Source organism: Pinus tabuliformis, chromosome 6 (assembly GCF_031772625.1).
Source record: "Pinus tabuliformis cultivar Carrire ecotype Pingquan chromosome 6, CPIR1, whole genome shotgun sequence".
Taxonomy (NCBI): Eukaryota; Viridiplantae; Streptophyta; class Pinopsida; order Pinales; family Pinaceae; genus Pinus; species Pinus tabuliformis.
Window position 1 is genome coordinate 1,244,971,493 of NC_142292.1, and position 24,296 is coordinate 1,244,995,788.

The 24,296-nt window shown below is 37.0% G+C and overlaps 1 protein-coding gene across 2 annotated transcripts in view; it reads left to right on the plus strand.

Annotated features, from left to right (window-relative positions):
• The window catches only part of LOC149263190 (uncharacterized), a 141,010-nt gene extending 121,761 nt beyond the window's left edge, over positions 1-19,249 (plus strand). For both annotated transcript variants that reach the window (XM_089425917.1, XM_089425913.1), the window contains exon 5: positions 18,648-19,249. In XM_089425917.1, coding sequence (XP_089282043.1) covers positions 18,648-18,890 — 243 coding nt within the window. In that variant the 3' untranslated portion in view covers positions 18,891-19,249. The remainder of the gene's footprint in view (positions 1-18,647) is intronic.
• The last annotated feature ends 5,047 nt before the right edge of the window (positions 19,250-24,296 follow it).

The window sequence follows — 24,296 nt, forward strand, 5'->3', positions numbered from 1 at the left end:
TGAATTATATAATCAATTTGATGCTTCATGAAATAACTAAGTAAGTGAATCCTTGACATTAAACTCCAAACATCATAATTTTACTCTAATTTTGAATTATTAGAGATGGTCTTGAATAAAACATGAGAGATAGACAAAAGGGGTTTTTATTTCGTAAATTGTTATCATCAACTTAGATTTCAATCTCTTGACCATAACAACATGATCAATGTTGATGTGGACTTGTAGACTCAAATTGTGATATTTTTTATGTCATTTGAAAATTGAGATAGAGACAACATTTGATCACACTTTTCTAGTGTTTGTTGATGTAGTGAAATTGACTTATATTATAGATGAATCGGTGTTGCACATACTGTGATAATGTCAGAAGTATCGTCAAACAACCCCTCCCTGATTTTTTTTCTTTATATGTGGTTCACGAACCCCGGAGATCATTGATTGCTACATCCATGAAATATTTGTACTAGGCAGATCCACTTGAAGGGATCACTTCCATCTGGCTCAACCATGGAGCCTGACCCCGAGAGTGTTTGGAGAATTGAACCCGTGGTCTCTTAATAGCAAGGTGCTTTAACGACGCAGACTCAACCAATTGGGCTAACCCTTGGGGCTATAAATTATTACGATAATTTCCCCTTTTTGAATTTATCACAATAATTTAGGTAATTATCGCATTAATTTCGAAATTGTCGCTTTGTCTTTGTCAGTTTCAACATTTTACCAATTTTTTTTTCCTTTAACCTTAATTTTTTAAAAGTAACTTAGGGAATTGAGCTGTGAGAACATTGTGCTTATTTCCGTCAAGCAAACAAGGGGGGATTTATTGTTTTCATTTCCTAGGATTCATCTAATAAGATACAAAATCTCATAAGATACATACTCTAGTAGTTAATCGTAATATTAATTTCTTAAATTAAAAGTGACATTTTCGTTTACCTTTCACTTCATCCTTTTACTTAAATTTTTAACATTACCATTAATTGACTTGGGATGTTTGAGAATGGTTCCGACCTCATTGGATTTCATATGGAGAAAGTATAATTTTAGATCACACTCAAAATCTAGAAGACTTAACAGTTTTTTGGATTTTAGGATTGGTGAAATTGCAACATTTATATTGGATTTGTGATGTACAAGGGTATGGAACTAGCATTTAATCAAGATCACCAAGCCCTCTATGTACCTCGATGTTGGTGGCATTAACTGTCGAGCTCCTCCTTTAGGATCATAGTAAAAATGTACACTTCACTCAAGCAAAATCATTGATTAGGATGTTAAGCTTTTTCTATCTAATTTTAATGTTTAGTGGGTGACCTTGATGAGTAGGATCCCAATATAGGCAATGATTTTTATGTTATGTAGCTATTTGTTGTAGCATGATTTTCTTTGGATTTCGGGGTCATTTAGAGCCTCTTAGTCTCTATTGATCTATTTTGATTCATAGATGAATTGCACTCGTTGATATTTTGGTTATATGCACCCTTGCTATACGCATATTTGTGTATAATAATTTGGATTGATATGAATGCACATGAATTATATGTTCTTTTCAAATTTTGAATATTTTATGTATTTTTTGGTTGAGCAATCTTTTGGTCCAGTTCTGGCAACATTGCTAAGGATGATGTGACCACTTTCCATCAAGCAAACAATGGTAAATCTGTTGTTTTCATTGCCATGATTCATCTCATGAGATACATTTATTTTGTTTTGATATGATTTTGCATCATTTTTTTAGATCTTATGACGTAGGACAAATATCATATTTCAATATCGATATCTGATGTATCACTTGACATCTTATACAACTTATATATCGATTTTATTTTCATATTTATTTAGCAATGTTTTTGTCTGATGTTGATGTTGTTTTATAAGTTAAAAAATTGAAAAAAAGTTTATTTATTTTCCCCGATATCGCTGATAATTTAAATTTTGGACCACCAACGATAAATTGCCAATAACGATAAATGTAACATTGTTCTATAAAGCTTTCAACACATAATGGCCATAACTGACTCGTATGCCTCTCATCCTTTAGTTATTCTGATTTCCCAGGAGCACAAAACAAAACTTTGAATCGCTTCAAATAGAACTTGGAAAGCTTGATTTATTGAAAGCTTACAGATTACAAGTATGCTGAAGTTATCTGGCTCCATTACAGACAAAGAGGCATAACCATACAGATCATAGATCCTTGGCTTCCATGTAATGGAGCATTGGAATTGAAGTTACAGGTCCTTGGCGTCCATGCTATTAGAGCCAGATAACTTCAACATACATGTAATCTTTAAGCTTTAAATAAATCAGGCTTTTTGAGTTTTGTTTGAAGCTATTCAAAGCTTTGTTTTGTGTTCTTTGTTATTTTTGATTAAACAATCATATCAATTATGAGGTTCTTTGTATATCTCTGAAGTATACTACTTTGAAGGATTGTGATAGTTTAGACAAAAGGTGGGAAATTAGAATAACCGATAGGCATATGAGTCATTTCTAGCCATTATGTGCTGAAGGCTTTTATAGACCAACCATTTCATTTAGATTTTAATCATTTTATTCCACCTCCCGTAGGTAACCCTTTTGTTGGGCAAGAGCGGATTTGCTCCAATGGACCCTTCCTTGGGTAGTGTATACCTCATAGAGATCTCTACACATCTTGATATACCTATGGCATCAATTGCACGAGGTAGGTACGATGTGGGTGCGTTTTTTGGAAGTGAAGTTGTAAGAAGCAGCGTTTTTGAAAAATCTTCAGAAGCAAAGCGCGCGTGTGTGTATATATACATATTATTTTGAATTTATATTTAAAAAACATCTAGAATGCCAAATTAGTTGTAGAATATACAAACACATGCATATTTGTACATAAATCAAGATAGAAATGGCATCCATATTACATTAATGATTAATTATTCAAGAGTCAACCATCTGGATTGTAGCAATTACAAACAAACATAAAATTTTTAAGCATATCACAAATAGTAGAAGGTATAAATATCAAAATTTCAAGCATATAATAGAAAGTAGACCATTAAAATTTAAAAAATTCAAATAAATTATCAAGCAAATGTCAATAGGACCAAATAGTAATGCTTACAAAATAGGCCACCACCATCTGCATAATGAAGTAGGAAGAATGAAAAGTTCAAATTCACAACATAAAGTCTAAGACTCTATTCTGTCATATATACACTATGACAAATATAGTGGTGAACTGTGAATCTATCTACTGATCTCTCCTCCTTACACCACCACTATCGCTAAGTGGGCCTACATGTGGTGGCAGTGAAGTACATGGTGGCCGTGGAATTGAAGATGAAGCCCTTGTTGCTGGTGTTGAAGACTTGAACATGGGAATAATGGCATTGGATGGAGGTGCATCTCAACACAATCATCATCATCATCCTGGGTAAGAGCATCATCCTCCAATTTCTCTAAATACAACACTCCATCCTCCAAATTATCCTCTTGATTTTGTCCCAAATCTTTATTTGTTTTTGGCTTCTCATAGTAATGGGACAACAATCACAAATTGCAATGAACATAAACCAATCTCTCTGCCCAATATACATTCAACTTGTTTCTTTTGACACTGTGGATGAAACTATAGGTGCTCCAATGCCTCTCTATTTGAAGAAGTGTTCACCACCTACGAGAGCACTTGTATTGCCAAACATTGTAGATGTGGAAGTGCACTGCCATGTATGTTCCACCGCTTGAGAAAAGATAAATTCCCTCAATCTCTAACTGCATGGCTAGTCGCAGAGGCACTGGTGTCAAGGATGTAGTTGCTCAATTGTATCCATATGGTGTTACACTCATTGGGGATTAATTCATCTAATGGTTTCATATATCAGCCTGAACCTTTGGATTTTGGTGTGATTTTCTTTCGGTCCCCCCACTAGGTGTTGGCGATGAAAGCCATGATACATGATAGTATTTAGGTGTAAGAACATATGTTAAAGTATGTAGTAGAATGTTTAGCCTTTCCCATTGTTTTTTACCTTTGCACAAATATAATTTTTCAATTTGATATCTCTAGAATCAACGATGTCTTTAATTTGCCCCAACATGCTATCCATTTGGTCATACACCTTCCCAATTATTGACTAATATATATCTGCGAACTTGATCATGTAATAAACAGGCTTGGGGAATTGCAAAACATATTTAACCTTTGACTAAAAGTGATTGTCAAGAACGAGGTTCTTCACTATATTAGCACCATCTCTATCAATGCTGATGTCATCCCATGAATCACATGTCACCATCACACTTAAAGCTTGTCTCACCTTTTTAATAGGCAGCTAAAGGTGACATACTAGCTTTTAAATCTAGTTTTTGCAATCTAAACTAGCTCCAACTTGGAGTAAGTGCCATAAAAGTAATTGAGCCTTGTATGTCTTCTGAGAAATTTAATGAGTTGCATCCCTCTTTTGTACAACTGATTAATCTATCCACATTCTTTATCCTTCACAATATCAAGCATCAATATGGTCAATGTGTGCAAGAAGATGCGACGATGGAAGAGGAGTCATGACTTGCAAGAAACATTGAACCGCTAGCAAAAACACCAAGAACATTTATCAAATGTTGGTTTCTAACATTCGTCCAACCATCTGATATAATGGATACCCCACAATCCCCCCATTCATCTGTAAACCATGTCAAAGATCTATGAATCTTTTCTTTTTCTCTGTCTGATAACAAAGTTCCAACTTTCTTCTCATAGTTGGGCTCTTGTATCCTTTTGGGGCTTCATTGATGGCCTTAACCAAATTATGCTAGTAGGGAGAGTGAAGCACATTGAATGGTATATTGCAAGCAGAAAGACACTACACCACTTTTGCATCCACATTATCCTTCCCACCAATATTAAGGAAATTTGCTAGATTTAAAGGTTCTAGAATTTCCAAGAGGAGATGAAGTGTGGCCACCACCACTAAATCTAGAGGTTGCACTTGCATTGGACTGAAGTTTTTGCTTCTTACTTTGCCTTTTTTGTGCAACTTCCTCTATTTTGATACATTTTTTCCTTTGTTCCATCGATACCTTAGGGAAAATTGAGATCTCTATGGCACCCTTATTGTCATCACTCTCCATTCCCCCACAAAGATGTCTCCTCACGCGGGTACATGAACCACTATATGGTTTTCCACCTTGAAAATCACGAGGGCATATAAATTTGAAGGCTCCACCACCTCTTCCCCCCTCAATTTTTCTCACAGATCTCCACAAGGTTGTCAATGAAGCTTTTCCTTGTCGCATTTCATTGCCCTCTTCATCCCTTCTCCTTCAAACCCTTCCTCCTCATCATACATTGGGTTACTATGAATATGACCACTATCCTCTTCTTCTATTTCTTCCTTTTGATGCCTACAACCCACCAACACCATAAAAACCCAATATGGAATGATAAGCCAAAAGATCACCATTTTGCTCAAATCTTAGATGGACAGCTTTCATTAAAATAAGGAAGAAGGAACGAGAAAGAGTAGGAGAGGAGGAAATAAAATACAAACAAGAAATACAATAAAATGAGGGACTTGGGGTGTGCACTTACCTCTTCTCTTGAGAAGTTGAGGTAGATGGTAGCCATTGTTATCCCCTCTCTTCCTCCATTCCTCCAAGCTCTCGTTTGCTCTCTTCTCCAACCTCTCGCAAATCTGCTCTCAAAACCTGCTCTTTCCTTCGGTCTCTTCTCCTCTCTTCTCTAAGCTCAAGCCAATGATGCAAGAATGAGGAAAAGAGAGGGGGAAGAGTCCTTTTAACCTCATCCTCCCTCTCCCTACACTCACCCTAGGCCCCCACCTAAACTATGATTGAGGGAATAAAAGATTAAAAAAATATGGCTAAAAATATGGCTCTTGGAATAGCATGTGTTCCTTTGGAACCGCTTGAGAACCACAATGGCAGAACTGTGCTTGGATTTGTAGTTTTGGCTTGCAGAACTATGCTCAAAATCGTCACGGTTCCCACAAAATAGGAATAACGATTTTCCACCCAAATTGTGGTTTTGTTTTTTTGAATTGAAGTTCCATTCGCGGTTTCGGTCTTTGAGTCGGAGGGAGGGGGGCTACAAATCTTGCAATAAATGGTTATGGAGGAACTTGTGGGAGCCATTGGCTGTCATGTCTATAACATGTGAGACAATCCCATGATTAGAGGCTAGTGAGAGGTTGTTATGTACAAAATTCTTAAAATAGCATAATAAACCAGAGTACACAATATGTGAACATGGTGCAGATCTAATAAAGCGATAATAGAGATGAGTTACACAATAATTTCTAATATAATAGGAAAATCTCCTCCAAATAACCCTAATACATCCATATAATCAAATCATATGTTCATACCCCAATAATGATTATATTGACCTCTATATACACTTATTCTTACTCATTCCACATGTATGCTCTTTGTTAGGTTGACCTCGATTACTTGTATCTTTTCACCCTTACATTTATGTTAACCCACACCCCCCCCACGAACCCCCGCCCCCTTGAGGGTCATATTAGAGCTTCGTAAGTTAGGAAATGTTCTGTCATTATGATAGGAAGTCAGGTTGTTTATGAAGGGAGAACCATGGCTATAATGTCCATAATGAAAGGAGCACCCAACAACCCCATGGTTGTGCCAAGATTTGCCTTATTTGTGCCAATGGTCTACCACTCCAAGGTGCCCATAGATTTGAGAACAATCAATGGACCATAATGTTTGTTGGGCTAAGAATGTTATTTTTATTGTGTCAACGAATATATCGACAAGGGTCTAGAGTATAACTTATTGATGATGCTGATGATAATATTTGAAAATGTCAACAAAATTGAAAAAGACAAAAATATTTATTATTTTCATTTCATAAACGTCTAAAGCAATAATGTTGAACAAACACTTTGGCACATAAATATGAAAATAAAGTTGGTATATAAGAAGTATAAGATGTCAAGTGATACATTATAGATCGATACTGAATTTTGATCTTTCCGAGACCCAAGTCTTGACAAGTTGTTACAAAAAAAATAAAATCATAAATGAATCTCATGATTCATCAACATAAGTCTTCTAGATGTTATAATGATAAGTAGATTAATTCATCAATTCTCTCTAGCCCTTTTATAGGAAAGACCACTATTCTTCCTTGGGGAGCAATAGGTGCATATGCTGGGGTTGAGGTGGAAGGTGCTGGGGTTGAGGTGGAACCCAAAGTTAGAAGTCTTTTGCTAGTTGACCGTCTCTATGGGAGTGGTGTTTGCATGGGAGTGGTGTTTGCACGCACTCTCAATCTTCTCCTCCAAAAGTGTCTATGCTAGGAACTATAACATCTTTCTCTGCTCCATCGCCCTCCATTGATGCATCGCCATCCACCAACCACTTAGGTGCCTCCTCCATGATATGCCTTTTGGCCTCTACCTTCCATGGGTCATGGTGTGAATCACAACCAAAGAAATGACCTCCATGTTAGGGGTTTTGTTAATTTGCTTCACCCACAGGGAAGATTGTAGTAGACAAACCATGTGATTAATGTATTGGGTATCTAACTTATATGAGGGTCATCTTGTAGTTAGAGGGTGATGAGCATAAATAAAAATTAATGAATTATAACAAACTAAATACTTAAGTTGAACATTTTTAGCATGTTATGCTTCTTGGAGTGAATTTTTCCAAAGACATTCCAATTGTGATTGCCCTTGAAGTGTTACAAGGTTGATTGAGTATTCAAACGACAAGTTTACGAAATCGGGGGCTCCTTTGTCATATTTTATTCACCAAACATCTACAACGATAAGCCACGATAATTTTATTGATGTTTGATAAATGACCACAAATGGGTGAATAGAACTATTAAGTACATCAGTGAGAATACAAAGTAGGAGCACAAAAGCAACTCGTAGAGAATTCATGATATAAGAAAATCTAACCGATTTTGAGAAAAGTCCCAAGTTTAAAACCTAATTGCATGGAGTAGGGAAATGAAGTGATGATGCAGATAGATGCAAGTATTGTGCAGGGCCCAAGATGAAGGAAAAGTTTTGACTTCATGCTCTATGATTTTGTCAAGGTGTTATTTCAAGTGGTTGATTCCATTGATATTTCCTTTGCACACAACTTGCACCTCATTCTCTGTTGATTTTGTGGGTCAATTGGGTCACCATACTCTCAGAACGGGTTTTGTGGGGTAAACCTATGGCACAAAAGAAAAGGAAATCAACACAAAAGAATGATTCAAATAAAAATCAGACCTAGATAAGCATTAAATCACACTTTAAAACAATAAGAAGAGGTGAATCTATTGGATACTAAATCTCAAAAAACAAGGCAATCTAATGGATATTAAATCTAAAAAAACGAAGCAAATGCAGACATAAATCTTTGTACATACTTGGGAATATGGAAATTGACTTGGGAATATGGAAATTATAGATTGGAGTCAACTCCCCCTCCACAATAGTGTCGAGAAATCAATATGCTAGTAGATTAGGGTTGATTCCTCTTACTTGATAATTTCTCGTGAGTGCTTGTTGGACTTTATTACTTAATGATGTCTTCTTCATCTAGAAATTACCAAAACATAAAGTGGATGAAGATCACAAGAGACAAAGAACACAAGATGTAGGCTCCAAGCTAGGGCAAAACCCCATAAGGGGGAAAACCCAAACAACTTTTCTTCTTAGAGATAAGATCAAATTGAGACATCCAAGATCCAAAACCAAGACCTCCATAAGAAACCACGTCAACCCTCCTTTAGATTTCCTCCAACCTAACGAAGTCAACAGAAATCAAAGCTGGTCAAACCTCTTCTAATCAGAATTTCGGACTTGCAACTTCCTAGAGTTGCCCCAACACCTTCGCAAAAATAGAATTTCGGCCTTGTAATTCGCTGAGTAACACCAACAACTTTGCATGTGTGAACAAAAACAAGCAAAAAATCATTTTTTCTTCTTTCCTTCGATTCTTCTCTCTCTTCTTAGCCTTTGCTCTACTTCTTCTTCTCTCTTGCACAAAAATCGAAGTGTGTGAGTGAGTGATCAAATGAGGTCGAAGTATCTTCCTTTTATAGCGATCCAAGAGGTCGAGTAGGGCCTCTTCAAGGCTGACTTGACAAGGGAAGGCTGACTTGGTCTTGTGTGACAAAATGACCCTTTTTGACTTAAAATATTTTTTTTCATTTTGTTACAAATTGTCCAAATGGGACTTTGACACATGACAAATTTTCTTCTCGACTCAATAAACCCTAGAAGCATGAAGAATAGGCTTTGACTATGTTAGAAAATCAAAAGGTAGAAATTATTTTCTTACTTTGATAATAGCTTGTGATAATTTTAATTAGATTATCTTCTTTTGCCTTCTTTTCATCAAGCAACTGGCAAACCATAAAGAACATGAAGATAACAAGAACGATAGAACACAGTATGTAGACTCGCAGCCAGGGACAAACCCCTCTCCTAGGGGAAAACTCAGTCAAATTTTTCTTCCTATAGAACCAAGACAAAATGAGACAACCAAGACCCCAAAAACAAGATCAAGACTTCCACCAAGTACCAAGTCATCCCTACAAATTTTTTCCTTCAAAAGAATCAAGGTCTTCCCAAGTCAACGAAGGTCGGAGGGTCAGAGTGTCTTTCTTCTACAAATTTCAAGGTCTCAGCCTATAACTTAAGTCCTGCAATTCTCAGCCTGCAACTTTGGTCTATAGAAGTAGTAGAATCCCTAGAAAGCTTGCATGTGTGAGTCGGATAAGGTCAAAAAATAGTCTTTTTCTCCTTTGCTTGGATTCTCTTGCTTCCTTCTTGCCTCCGCTTGTCTTCTTCTTCTAATTTTGGAGTAGATCGTTTTGAAGAAAGTGTAACTAGGTTCGGTCTTCATAAATGTAATTTTGATCTTTGTACTTGTAAAAGAAAAGAAATATTATTTTTGTAAATTATAAAAATGAGTTTCTTGCTCATTGCATAGGTCTAGCACATGTTAAAGTGCTATAGGAAAGTCAAAGAGTCAAAGTAAATGTTGAAGACCCTTAAGGGCATGTTACACCATGTAAATTTATGTATTAGAGTCCAAGAAAGACCTCCAAGCAAAGTCACAAGCCTCCTCCATATGTCGGCCTCATAAAAAGGACTAATTTGAATCTCCAAAGACAAGTCGGCCTAAAGTGATCAAGTCGGCCCAAAAGAGGAGGACATACCACTATATATAGGGTCACTCGTCCTCACCAAAGAGCAGGAAGTCACCTTTGAAATCAATGAGGAAGAAGGAAGAGAAAAGGGTACGAAAAAGGGCAGAGAAAGGTGTCTGTCTTACAACGGAGGGATAGAAGACTGAGTTCACAAGGCATATTTCAGGCCTAATTACAGTCACACGTGTGAAGAGAAGGAGGCTCAATCTGCTGTCATAACTAACCTCCTAGTACAGTCATACGAAGAGGCTTGGTTGGGCTAGAAAAAGAGTGCCAATTAGGCCTCTTACTCAAGCGAAGGAAGAGACTCTCAAGCGAAGGTAAGAGAGCATGCAAAGCTGCAATTCTTGAAGGTATCCTCCACACGTGCGAAGAAAGGGAAGACACACTGCTGCTGTTCCAGATTTGCAACCATAGTGAAGAAAAGAGAGCTCGGTTGGGTTAGTAACAAGGTCTTCTCCTTGATTAAGGAAGTCTCTATCTCAAGCAAAGGAAGAGAAGAAGTATATCTCTTCTAGGGCATACAAACTAGGGCTGTTGCAGTAAAGTTGTCAGTTGCCGGAAGAAGGAGGACGAAGTGCTGCAAGAGGAAGTGATCTCAGGAAAGGCTTGATTTGTGCTTGGAGGATCTTCTTGTCAAGGGTCTAGGGTTTGACATTTGTCATTTGAAGCTTCAATAAGAGAAACTTGCAGAAGGGTTTTCCTCTCTAGGAGAGAGAGGTTTTGCCCTGGCTAAGAGGCAACATCTTGTGTTCTTGTCTCTTTTGTTTTGGTAACTGTTTGATGAAGTAAGAGAACACACACTAATAATAATAAGAGAAGATTGTGGTAATAAAAAAAATAAAAAGTACTTCACAAATTGTTATCATTGTTAGAAGAATCTCATTATATCTCAAATGCCCTAGATTCTTCAATAGATCAAACTTGCTTCACAATAGATGCCAAATAGGTCAAAGTCTCTAACTATTTATACCTTCTTCAAGGGTCGAATGGGCCTCTTCTAGGCCGACTTGGTCTTGGGAGTCCAAAATTGACAACATAATATTTCTTTCTTGATACAATTTTCCCATAAGGGTCTTATACATATGACAAAGACTCAAATGACTCAATGAACCCTAGAAGCATGAAGAACATGCTTGACCTTGAAGATAAATAAAAAGAGCATGAAACCGATGCTTCAAAAATATTTATTTTCTTCTTTTTTCCACTTTTACAATAAATATATAATGATATAAATACAAAAACAATTATGAAGATCGAGCACAGTTATATTTCTCAATAGACTAGAATAATAATAATAATAATAAAAAAAAAATTTCTTTTTCTTCTTTTTGTTTTTTTCATGAAATACATTTTGATCCAAGTACAATGATAATTTTGAAGACCGAACTTGGTTACATTTTCAACACTCCCTCTCTAGGGAGGTATTCATAATTACACAACATGATACAAGGTATTCAAATTGAAATATTCTCATAAGAAGAGTTTAGATCGAAAAGCATCATCAAACATCATCATCATAACCAACATTGTCAATTACAAAATATCAAGGCCTTGATTGACAAGCTCTAACTCTCCACCAAATTAGAGCACAATGCGAGGAGGCTTACATTTGGACACCACCACCACTACCTCTCAAGGCACATACCCCATCCAGATGTTCACTAGGTATGTCCTTACGGGGCTATTCTTATCTTGGATTCCCAATCCTCAAAGAATATCGATCCTCTTCAGGACTACTCTTATCTTGGATGCCTTACCCCATATCCTCATAGTATTGGTCCTTAGAACTATTTCTATCTTGGATTCCCAATCCTCAATAAGTATTGGTCCTAGATGCTTATTCAATCCTCCATTCTCCCTACTAGTGCCTTCACTAGACTTACGACTGTTAGTCTTGGCCTAGTGCATGACACATGGAGCATACAGTGTCCCTCATCACTCCCTCTCTACCAGGGACGAAATATCTACAAGCCCAAGCTTGTCTCTCAAATACCCAAGCTTCCTGTTCGGAAGAGACTTTGCCAATATAGCAACTACCTGTTCATCTGTGGAGATGTACTGTAGTTTCATGACCCCATCTTGTACCAAGATTCTAATATAGTGGTACTTATTATTGATATGTTTTGTCCTAGCATGAAAAACTGGGTCCTCTGTCAACCTTATGCAACTCTAGTTGTCACAATGTATAACGGTAGGGTCCAAAGGTCCTTCAAACAAATCTGAAAGCAACTTTCTGAGCCAAACAACTTCTCTACCAACTTCACTGGCTGCTATATATTCGGCTTCGACACTATTCAATACAACTGAGTCTTGTTTCCCGCACATCAATGAGATCATAGAATATGCCAAACTAAAACATCCGCCAGTAGTGATTTTTCCATCTGCATCACCTCCTTCACAATCTGAATCTGTATAGCCCAATAACTGTATCTCATTACCAACATAGTGATGTATAGTCCCACGAAGATATCTCAAAATATGTTTAGCTACTATCCAATGATCATGCCTTGGCTCCATTTGGAATTGACTAAGAATGTTTACTACAAAACATATGTCTAGTCGGGTGTTCACAAGGTACATCAAGGAGCCAATCAACTGTCAGTAGGATGTGGGATCAACAAGGCTTGAATCTGAACTCCTTAACTTCTTCAAATTAGTGATCATTGGAGTTGTCATTAGTTTACTGTCCATCATACCAAACTTCTGCAATATCTTGATCACATATTTCCCTTGACCAAGATAGATCTCACTAGGTTTTTTGCCATACTTCTAGTCCCAAGTAGTAATGCATTAGTCCAAGGTCCTTCATATCAAATTCAGTTGCAAGTTGCTTCTTGCATTCTTGAATACGACACTCCACACTTGTTATTAGTAGGTCATCCACATATAGTAGTATGATTACGGGTTCATTCTTAACCACCTTGATGTAGAGATTAGGATCTGCAAAATTTTTGACAAAACCAAGTCTTAGTAGATATGCATCCATCCTGGCGTACCATGCTCTAGGTGCTTGCTTCAAGCCATATAGAGCCTTCTTCAACCTGCAAATATGTGTTTCCTTATCATGAACTTCGAATCCTTGGGGCTGCTCAATGTAAACTTCTTCATCAATTGTCCCATTCAGAAAGGCTATTTTTATGTCCATTTGATGGATGTTCCATCCCATAGTAGCAACAATAGAAATGAGTGATCTAATGGTTGTATATCTTGGTGGTGGAGCAAAAGTTTATTCATAATCGATTCACTCTTGTTGTGAGAAAGCTCTTGCCACAAGCCTTGTCTTATATTTGTCAATACTTCCATCAACTACATGATTGATCTTGAACACCCATTTGGAAGTCACAATTGATTTTCCTTTAGGTTTGGGAACGATTTCCCAAACATCATTCTTCATTATTGACTGGTATTCTTCTTGCATTGCATTCTTCCATTCTTGATGTTCGACTACCTTCTCATAAGTGGTAGGTTCTGCTTCAATAAGTTTAGTCATGTAAGCTACATAACCTGAATATCTCTTAGGCTTTTTGCTTTCTTTGAATGTTCCTTTAATTGTTGCATGTCCTTCGACTTCTTGTAGAGTTGACCTTAACCATGCCATCCTTTTTTCGAGTTTGCTGCACGGGTTCACATGGTCCTTCAATTTCTTCTTGATTGGTTGGTGGTTCCGGAGTATTTTCATGCCTTGAAACTCTTCATTTGCAAAGATAGGTTCTTCTTCCTCATCAGAATCAATAGGAATGTCCTTGGACTTCTTGTATGCAACATTTTCATCAAAAATGACATCTTTGCTTACTTCAATACGACGATCTTCCTTGATGTAGACTCTATATGCTTTTGATGAAGTGCTATATCCAACAAAGATGCCTCTTATACCTGTTGGGTCCAACTTCCTTTTGTCTTTGGGAATGTGAATGTATACGAGACATCCAAAAATTCGGAGATGATCAACACTTGGCTTCTTTCTTGTGAATGCTTCTTCCGGGGTCATGTCATTAAGAATTCTATGAGGACTTTGATTTTGTATATATACTACTGTTACAAAAGCTTCTCCCCATAAGAACTTGGGAAGGTCTTGGTCATGAAGCATGGCTCTAACACATTCTTCAATGGATTGGTTCTTCCTTTCAGCCACACCATTCTGTTGAGGATTGTAGGGAACTATCAACTCCCTCTTAATTCCTGCTTCTTTGCAAAAAGCCACAAGTTCTCTAGAAGTATATTCTCCACCATTATCTGATATTAGGGTTTTGATCTTCCTTTTTGTCAAATTTTCTACTTCTGCCTTGAACTCTTGAAATTTCTCAAATACTTCATCCTTAGACTTTAGGAGGTATATCCAAGTCTTTCTAGAGTGATCATCAATGAATGTTACATAGTATTGATGACCACCAAGTGACTTCTCTGCCATAGGTCCACAAACATCAGAGTGTATGAGATCCAAAATTTCCTTGGATCTTGTGTCATTGCTAGTAAAAGGTTTCTTCACATTCTTGCCAAGAGCACATCCCTTACAAACTCCTTCATGCTCTTCTTTCAGTTCGGGGATACTAGTAACCATATGATTCAATGATGGCAATATCTTGTAATGAAGGTGACCATACCTTCTATGCCATAATTCACAAGGGTTGATATCTAAATGTACTAGAGCTTGAGGAGGAGGTGTTAGAAGTCTATACAACCTCCCCTCACGAATCCCAATAGTCTTTGCATTTTCAATACTAGATCCCTTAGCCCAAACAATAACTTTGCCATCAACAAATGCCACCCTATCACCTTTATCTTCTAAGCAAGAAATAGAAAGCAAGTTCTTTTTCAAACTTGGGACATATAGGATATTGTTGAGATGAATATTCCCACCGGATTCCAGCTCCAAGGAGGTAGATCCAATCCCTTTAACTGAGTAGCTATTCTTGTCTCCAAGTTCCACTGAGTGAGAAGAGTTTCCTTTTGATAGAGTCTTGAGTTGACCACATTCCCCTGTCATGTGCCTTGAAGCTCCACTGTCAATTACCCATGTACTATCATCTTCAAATGAACCTGTAAGAGCAGAATAAAGACTTCCATCCATGACTTCTTTAGATAGCTTGGAGATGAACTTGATGATGCAACCTTTGATAGATTCAAGGAGACTCCTAAGAGTCTTGAGGCCTTTCTTCATATAGCTTGCCATTTGAGAGGGAGAGAGAAGATAGATAGCTGCTTCAAGAATGTTTTCCAACAAGAGTGCCAACAAGGATGTAATCTTCAAACTTCCTTCGTTCACCTTAGCTCTGATTCCATGTTGAGAAATCAATATGCTAGTAGATTAGCATTGATTCCTCTTACTTGATAATTACTTGTGAGTGTTTGTTGGCTTTTATTACTTGTATTCTTCTTCATCAAACAATTACCAAAACATAAAGTGCATGAAGATCACAAGACACGTTGTAGGCTCCAAGCCAGGGCAAAACCCCACAAGGGGGAAATCCCAAACAACTTCTCTTCTTATAGAATCAGATCAAAGTGAGACATCCAATACCCAAGACCAAAAACTCCACAAGAAACCAAGTCAGCAGCTACTTAGGGAGAGAGAAGATAGATAGCTGCTTCAAGAATGTTTTCCAACAAGAGTGCCAACAAGGATGTAATCTTCAAACTTCCTTCGTTCACCTTAGCTCTGATTCCATGTTGAGAAATCAATATGCTAGTAGATTAGCATTGATTCCTCTTACTTGATAATTACTTGTGAGTGTTTGTTGGCTTTTATTACTTGTATTCTTCTTCATCAAACAATTACCAAAACATAAAGTGCATGAAGATCACAAGACACGTTGTAGGCTCCAAGCCAGGGCAAAACCCCACAAGGGGGAAATCCCAAACAACTTCTCTTCTTATAGAATCAGATCAAAGTGAGACATCCAATACCCAAGACCAAAAACTCCACAAGAAACCAAGTCAGCAGCTACTTAGTCTAGCTAAACCAAACATGTAGAGAAGGACAAATTCATTGTTGGCTCTCCTTGAACCTTGAGCCTTTGGCTCTCCTTGAACCTTGATATTGGCATCATAAAGATGGGCAAACAGCCTTCGGCCTGCCCACCTTCCAACCTTTATCTTTTCTAAGATGAATAATATGGTCTTATTTGGGAACCTACCCTAATCGAGCGAATCCCTGCTTCAGACCTCCTCCAACCAAACCAAGTCAACAAGAATCAAAGCTGGTCAAACCTCTTTTAATCAGAATTTCGGACCTGCAACTTCGCAGAGTTGCCCCAACGCTTTCGCAGAAACAGAGTTGCCCCAACACCATCGCAGAAACAAAATTTCGACCTTGTAATTTGCGGAGTAACGCCAACAACTTCGCACGTGTGAACAAAGCAAGCAAAAATTTGTTTTTTCATCTTTCGTTCAATTCTTCTCTCTTCTTTGCCTTTGCTCTACTTCTTCTCTCTTGCACAAAAATTGAAGTGTGTGAGTGATCAAATGAGATCGAATTCTCTTCTTTTTATAGCCATCCAAGAGGTCGAATAGGGCCTCTTCAAGGCCGACTTGGTCTTGTGGGACAAAATGACTCTTTTTGAGTCAAAATAGTTTTTTTTCTTTTTGTTACAATTTGTCCAAATGGGACTTTGACACATGACAACTTTTCTTCTCGACTCAATAAACCCTAGAAGCATGAAGAACGTGCTTGGACTAGAATAATAATAATAATAAAATTTCTTTTTTCTTCTTTTTGATTTTAAGTTTTTCATGAAATACATTTTGATACAAGTACAATGATAATTATGAAGACTGAACCTAGTTACATTTTCGACAAATAACTCAGCTGATGGTGATGAAAACACCAGATTTTCCCTCGTTAGCTTCATGAGAAATAGTGACAAATTTCTTAAAGTTCAATCCCATATCTCTGTTTTCCAAAATGAAGGGAAAAATACCAAAAATTAGGTTATAAATTGTAATTTCCGGCAGGGCTATATTTACCTTGTGATATTTTCAATTATATAATGATAATTATTGCTGACGAGGAAATATTGCAATTTTTATTGGTGATAATATTGAATCTTCCAAAATGTTGTGATACTTGTAATAGTGTTGGTGAGGGACTGTTGACCGAGAAGGTAAATACCTCCCCTCTTTGTGTTTTATTGAGGGGAAGAAGGTCAACACTGGCTGTGAGATGGGTGTGATCACCGGGGTGATTCCTTGTTAAAATTTGAAGGTAGATGTCTAAGTGGTTTGAATTCTTTGGCACTGTGAGTTTTGCTGAGAGTGTGACTAGAGCCTGTAGGGCATTTGTTTGCCCTGGTGGTAATATGCTCTGGCTGGGGGGTGGAATTCATAGCTGATTCCTCCAGTTGGAAGGTGATTTGCTCCTCAGTGACAAATTTAGTGTACATCATTGAAGAAGATGTTATTTGTGCCCATGTGAAATACTTGTTTGTCTTCAGTTCCGTTGTTCCATGAATTTAATGGTTAATCTCTGAACTCTGTAATGGAATGTGCAATTTGTAAGTTGGATGGGAGATTCGTGTTTAATGATGAATGGAGCTTAACTTTTGTTGAGCAATTTGTTGGAATTGTTGTGCATGCATGCAATGTCAATTCTGCATGTAAAACCTGTTATGAGGCCATGGAAGTGAAATTGGATTCAGCTGGTAAATACCAATTTGGGAATGAAGAAGAAATTTTTGTTTGGAGTGCTCCGATGTCCAAGTGATGCATCTGGTTATGCTACTGGTCAAGTAGGCGTCATTCTTTGTCCATGTTGTAGAACGTATAAGGACCATTTATCTCCTAATTTAAATGGGAATTGTATAACGCTACACTTGGATGAATTGGAATTGATGGCCGAGGCTTAGTTACCAGATTTAGCCAATACAATTATATGCGAGGATAGAGTGTAGACATCTTTAGGAAGGTGTTGGACTCTTACAGTGGGAACAAAGCATACATGTTGGCTCTCCTGGCCTATGCTGGGAGGGGAAGCCCACACTCTGCTGTGACCTGGTAATGTAAAACTCTCTGATGTATTATTTGTATTAATGAAATATAAGATTCTGTTTTAAAATAAAAGGATAATTTTGTAGGTGGCACTTCTAGGTCAGACAATGATGGTATTTTTTTTTAAATTTTCTTTTCTGATTTTACCCTGTATTAATTGGGGTTACTGCTTTGCACAAATACTATGAATTGAGGCTTCTGAAGGCATATATGTTGGAACAAAGGCTAACTTGGGTACTTTTTGAATCATTCATATGGCAATCAAAGCAGGTTAGTCTAGATATGTCTTTTCTATATCAGACTGACGAATATGAAGTGGCTTACTGTGAACACCCCCAATTTTCAAGCTAGTAAAACAGCTTGTTCCCTTGATAAGTTTGAACTAGCTTTATTTTCAAATGTGGTCTTGCAAAATAGGTAGTGATGTGTCAAGTCTATGTTTTGGTAATCTTATGTGCAGTGATCTAATAATGTCTGTCTGCAGAAGAGGAAGACTGGACAGCAATTAAGCGGTGATGTTCAATCTGATGAATCAAAGGAAGTTAAGCTCACATGTGCAATTTGTATATCCACGATGGAGGAGGAGACATCAACTGTATGTGGGCACATCTTCTGTAAAAAATGCATTACAAATGCTATACATCAATGGAAGAGATGCCCAACTTGCAGGAAAAAACTTGCAATCAACAACATCCACCGTATCTATATTTCTAGCAGCACTGGTTAGCTATTCATCGTTGTACATGTTGCCAAATTCTGCTAGTTCGTAAGAGAAGCTATGTGATTGTACTCCCTTATGTGTGACATAAGAAAATGTCTAAAGAGACATTTCGTGCGCTTGTTCTTTATCTGCACGTGAAAATGATTTTAGAAACATCTGCCAAAGCACTGATGATGATATTTACAACTTGAATGATGACGAAGGCTATTGGAACAGCCATTGGGATCTATTTACATGATGTTGAATGTTTTAAAATTTATCAACTTGAACAAACCCTACCACCTACAAACTTTTCTTTCATTATTTTACATTTCGGTTTCTAAGTTTGCAGGAACATTGTCATATTTATTTATGGTTTGAGTTAATTTTTTGTTTACATGATGTTGAATGTTTTAAAATTCATCAACTTGAACAAACCCTACCACCTACAAACTTTTCTTTCATTATTTTACATTTCGGTTTCTAAGTTTGCAGGAACAGTGTCATATATATTTATGATTTGAGAATATATATATATATATATATATATATATTTTGTTTTATTATGACATAATATCGTTACAGCATTAAAAATTACACACAGGAGAAAAGACAAAGTAGCGGACAACTTCCTTCTGTAACATAAGGGAGTGCGCCACCATATTTAGAAAGTTTAGTTGTCAAGTTACCTCGTTGTGCTTTCAAGAAGAAAAGCTCTTTTCAAATACAAAAATAGTCCAAATCATTGAAATTCATAGTATAGTTGCTTGCCTTCGAAAATCAGTACAGTTATACCGCTAGGAGAGGTAATATCTTTGATTTCGTTATAGCTATGAATGTTTAGTGAGAAATCATTGAATAATATTCTGGTTTTATATTTTAGTCTTTACGGTCAATTATGGCCGACTATTTGTCATTTTAATTATTTTGTATTATGTTAGTTATTATTTTGCATCTATATAAATATAATATATTTTGCATAAAATAGTTCCAAGGGATAGATTAATTGGTTGAGTTCATGTTGCTAAGTACCTTGCCTATTGAGAGGTCACAGGGTCAAATCTCTTTGGCACCCTTGGGGTTAGGTCTTGCTAGTTTGGCCGTCTAGTAGATTCCTTTAGGTTGATCTACTTGGATTTTCCTATGGATGTAACGACAACTCAATATCCGTCAACCACACAAAAATATATATTTTGCATAAAAATACAATATAAATTGTAGCATATAGGGCCCGTTATATACCATAATCTTTATCTTCCGTAAAAGGAAACGAATGTGACATCTAATTTGACCTCGCTAGTTTGGTAATGATACTTGTGTAATGTTTTCTCGCACATGAAAAAACTAACCCAAAGTTGTCTCCAAGGCAACTCTATTATCGAAGCTATCTAAAACAGTAAACAAATTTACAACATAGATATATAAGATCTGTCTTGTGGCTTTTGTTGGGTGGTGGTTATACTTTAATATTTGATTAAAAGTACACTGCCTCAAGTGATGGTAGGGCAAGGTATCGGCAGTCCTATTTTGGAAAAATGTTGCTTCATCCTTGCCCATAGTTTCTTGATCCTTGCTTCATTGAGAGAATATAGTCTCGCCCTATTTATATGTGAGCAAGCTATATAAACTGACATTATATTCATATGGAGGCATGAGTTGAGTCTGTGCAGGTTATCCTGGAAGCATAGGAGAGGGAATTATATAAATATTATCCTTTTTCTAATCTCTAGGCAAAAACTGTGCCTTGAAGCCTAATAGATACTCCTCTATGCTCGAAGGCTTCTTGTTGTGATAACTCTTCCTATATATATAGAAATGTATATAATTTGTATTAAAAATTTGTGGTAGCCACATTGTATAGCATAATAATACAAATAAAAGAGTATTTATTAGAAGTTTGGCTTCCATGTATCAACAATATTAAAAGCACAACTAAAAAGTCAATTATTACAAATTTTAAGAAATTGATGAAAGAGCAAAACCACCTCAAAAAACATTCAAAAACCCAAGATAAAAAAAATAAATGCCCACTAAGAGCTTCTTGCATGATGTTTGCCCGTATGTTGTACACAAATTCAACATTTTTCATCTCCAAAACTCTAGGTGCTCACTGGGGGTGGTTATCTGATTACCGGAATCGAATAGCCATTGCTCGACCGTCCGTGGGGGTGGCTATCCGATTCTCGGAATCAAATAGCCGTCGCTCGGATGTCTGTGGGGGTGGTTATCCAATTCACGGAATTAAAAAGCCATTGCCTGGTTGCCCATGGGGGTGGACTGGCGGTGGCTATCTGATTCTGAGAATTAGATAGCCACCGCCTAGCCACCCGCATGGGTGGCTGGGCGGCAGCTATCCGATTCCGAGCTGGGCGGTGGCTATCTGATTCTCGGGATAACCACCGCCCGACCACCCCCACGGGTGCGGGTGGCTGGGCGGCAGCTATCCGATTCTGAGCTGGGCGGTGGCTATCCGATTTTCGGGATAACCACCGCCCGACCACCCCCACGGGTGGCTGTGCGGTGGCTATCCGATTTCGAGCTAGGCGGTGGCTATTCGATTCTCGGAATCGGATAGCTACCGCCCAGCCACCCGTGGAGGTGGCCGGGCGGTGGCTATCAGATTCCGAGAATCATATAGCCACTGCCCAGCCACCCGTGGGGGTGGCCGGGTGGTGGCTATCAGATTCCGAGAATCGGATAGCCACCCCCATGGGCAGTCGGTCGGTAGTTATTCGATTCCGATTACGGGAACTGATATTGTTATGCGTTCAATATTTGTAATATGTGATTTTCGCATTAATTTTTAAGTTAATCATTATTTTTTGAAAAAAAAGTGATTATTATTATTTTTTTGACATGAAATTCATAATTTTTTTTATTATTTAACCATTTTTAGTTAAAATTTTCGTATGAAAATTATGATTTTGACATGTCAATTCTAGCAAAAAATTATCAAAACGTGTAGTTTTTTAATTATATTTATGTTAAAAATAGTTATTTTTATGTCCATTGTTAAAAAATATTGTTTTTTAAAAACAATTATTTTGTGTGAATTGAAAAATTAATTAAGGATGTATAAATATGTAGAATATCGAAAATTCAAAATATCGACCTTTTAATTTAAAAACGCAAAACAATAAAAACCTCACTACAACAAAATTAAAATTAAAATAAAAACAAGAAAATATAAAGAAAACGACTATTTTACAAATTATTAAATTTACAAAATAATTATTTACATTTCATACATTAGAAAATTTAAAGTCAAAAAATAGGTCTTTTAAAAAAAGGGTCTGATGTAGAATTACCACTTTTAAATCAGCATGAAAATCAATACCATTCTAAAACGCCAAAAAAAATTAAAGTGCCAAAAACTATGCTCTAAAAAACATGTGTGTTCTGCATCACCCTTTTTCAAAATCAGGTCACTTTTTTGCATCTCTATGAAACGGGTAATAGTATCAGTTCCCGTTTCAAAGTTTACATTGTTACTAATTCATATAACATATTGCATTGTGCTTGCAGAGTCTTGATTTGTCTACTCTTTTGGGCCACAACCCCAAGATTTTTACATCCTTAACATTTTGAACCTTAATCTGACTAGCCATTCTATTGTTGAGATTAAAGGGAGCTATTGGCATGTTTGCAAGGATATGATTGCTTATACACTATGATGTAGATTTGGAGACTCACATAAGAAGCATTACCCATAATGGCTATGGCCCACTATCCTCAAATAATGCCAACCCTTCTTGACCATTAAGACTGAATTAGTTTAAGACTAACCACTTTTTGGGGCCTTCGAAGATATGAAGAAACAAAATCCAAACCTTCACAAATCCATGGAGCCAAACCATGAAAAAGCACAATGAAACCTCTTGAAAATTAGTGATAAAATGCTAAGAGTATTGTGAGTCACTTGGGTCTATAACCAACCCCAAACTTGAGGCAATTTTGAAGAGTTGGAGCCTAACAAGCATGAATGATCCCACTTGTGCTACACCCAAAGGTATTAATCACTTTATGAGCCATCATTGCAACCTTGTGCGACTAAGGAAGAGTAAAGAAGAAGTATTGTGGGAGACTTAAATGCTTGCCCCTTCATTGAAAAACTCACAACCACATATCTCGACATACATTCAACATTGAAGAATCATATATTTCCCTCAATGATGAGCTATAAACTATAGTTGTAAGGGATATGGAAAAACTTGTGACCCTCACATTTACTCTGAGTGATCAAGCAATAGAGAAAAGTCCTCCATTTGCTAGTCAATTTGCTTGATTATGGAAAGCTCTCACAACTTGGAAGTATTCTATATCTTTGAAGCTTCTTGATACCCCTTAAATTCTATAGAGGGGCACTGTTAGACTAGTATCCTTGGAATTTCACTGATTTCTCATATTCTCGATTATAAGTGATGAGTCCTCTATTCTAATAAGGCTTCTGATTCCCTCTCGGGCATATAATCATTTATCCCTAAAGAAGAAACAATGCTTTTACTTGTATATTGAAAGCTTCTTTTGACATTTAAGCAAAGCTTAAGATATATATGTAAGAATCAAAGATGACCCCCCATATGTACTACCCCTTACGTATCCTTGTATGTTACAGTGAAGAAAGTGTTGGAAAATGTAACTAGTTACGATCTTTATAATTTTCATTGTACTCGTGTCATTATGTATATTTTATGTAACAAGCAAAAGAAGAAAGAAAAAAATATTCTTTTCATGCATGGGTTTTAGGCTTCTTTTGATTGGTCAACTAGGTTAAGCATGTTCTTCATGCTTCTAGGGTTTGTCATCAGAATAATTGTCACGAGTCAAGAAAGTCAATATCTTTTGTATTAGACTCATTTAGCCAAGATAAAGAATTTATTTATGATTCTAGTAAGTCAGAAGTGACCTTCACGCACAAGTTGGCCCTGCCAGTGACAAGTTAGCCTAGAAGAGGTCTATTCGACCACTTGTGAAGTTTATATAAAGGAATGAGTTCGATTCATTTGGACACACTTTCGCAGTTCGATCTCAATCAAGAAACAAGAAGGAAGGAGCGAAGGTCTAGGAAGAGGAAGCATCTAAAAAAGAAATCGAAAATGAGTTTTTTGATCATTCTCTCTCGCATGTGCAAAGATTCAAGGGTTTCTGCAGTTGTTGCAAGGCCAAAAGTTGTAGGCCGAAGTTGCAGACCTGATTTGAGGGCCGAAACCTTGATTGGAGCAGACCTGGAAGGGGTTGACTTTTGTTGACTTTGGTAGACCTTGTTTTGTCTTGAAGAAGATCAATTGGAAGGTTGACTTGGTGCTTGGAGGAAGATTTGAATTTGGTCTTTGGGTCTTGATTTTTCTCATTTGATTAGATTCTATAAGAAGAGGAGATTCTTTATGGGTTTTCCCCTTGGAGGGGTTTTTCTCTAGCTTGGAGCCTACTTCT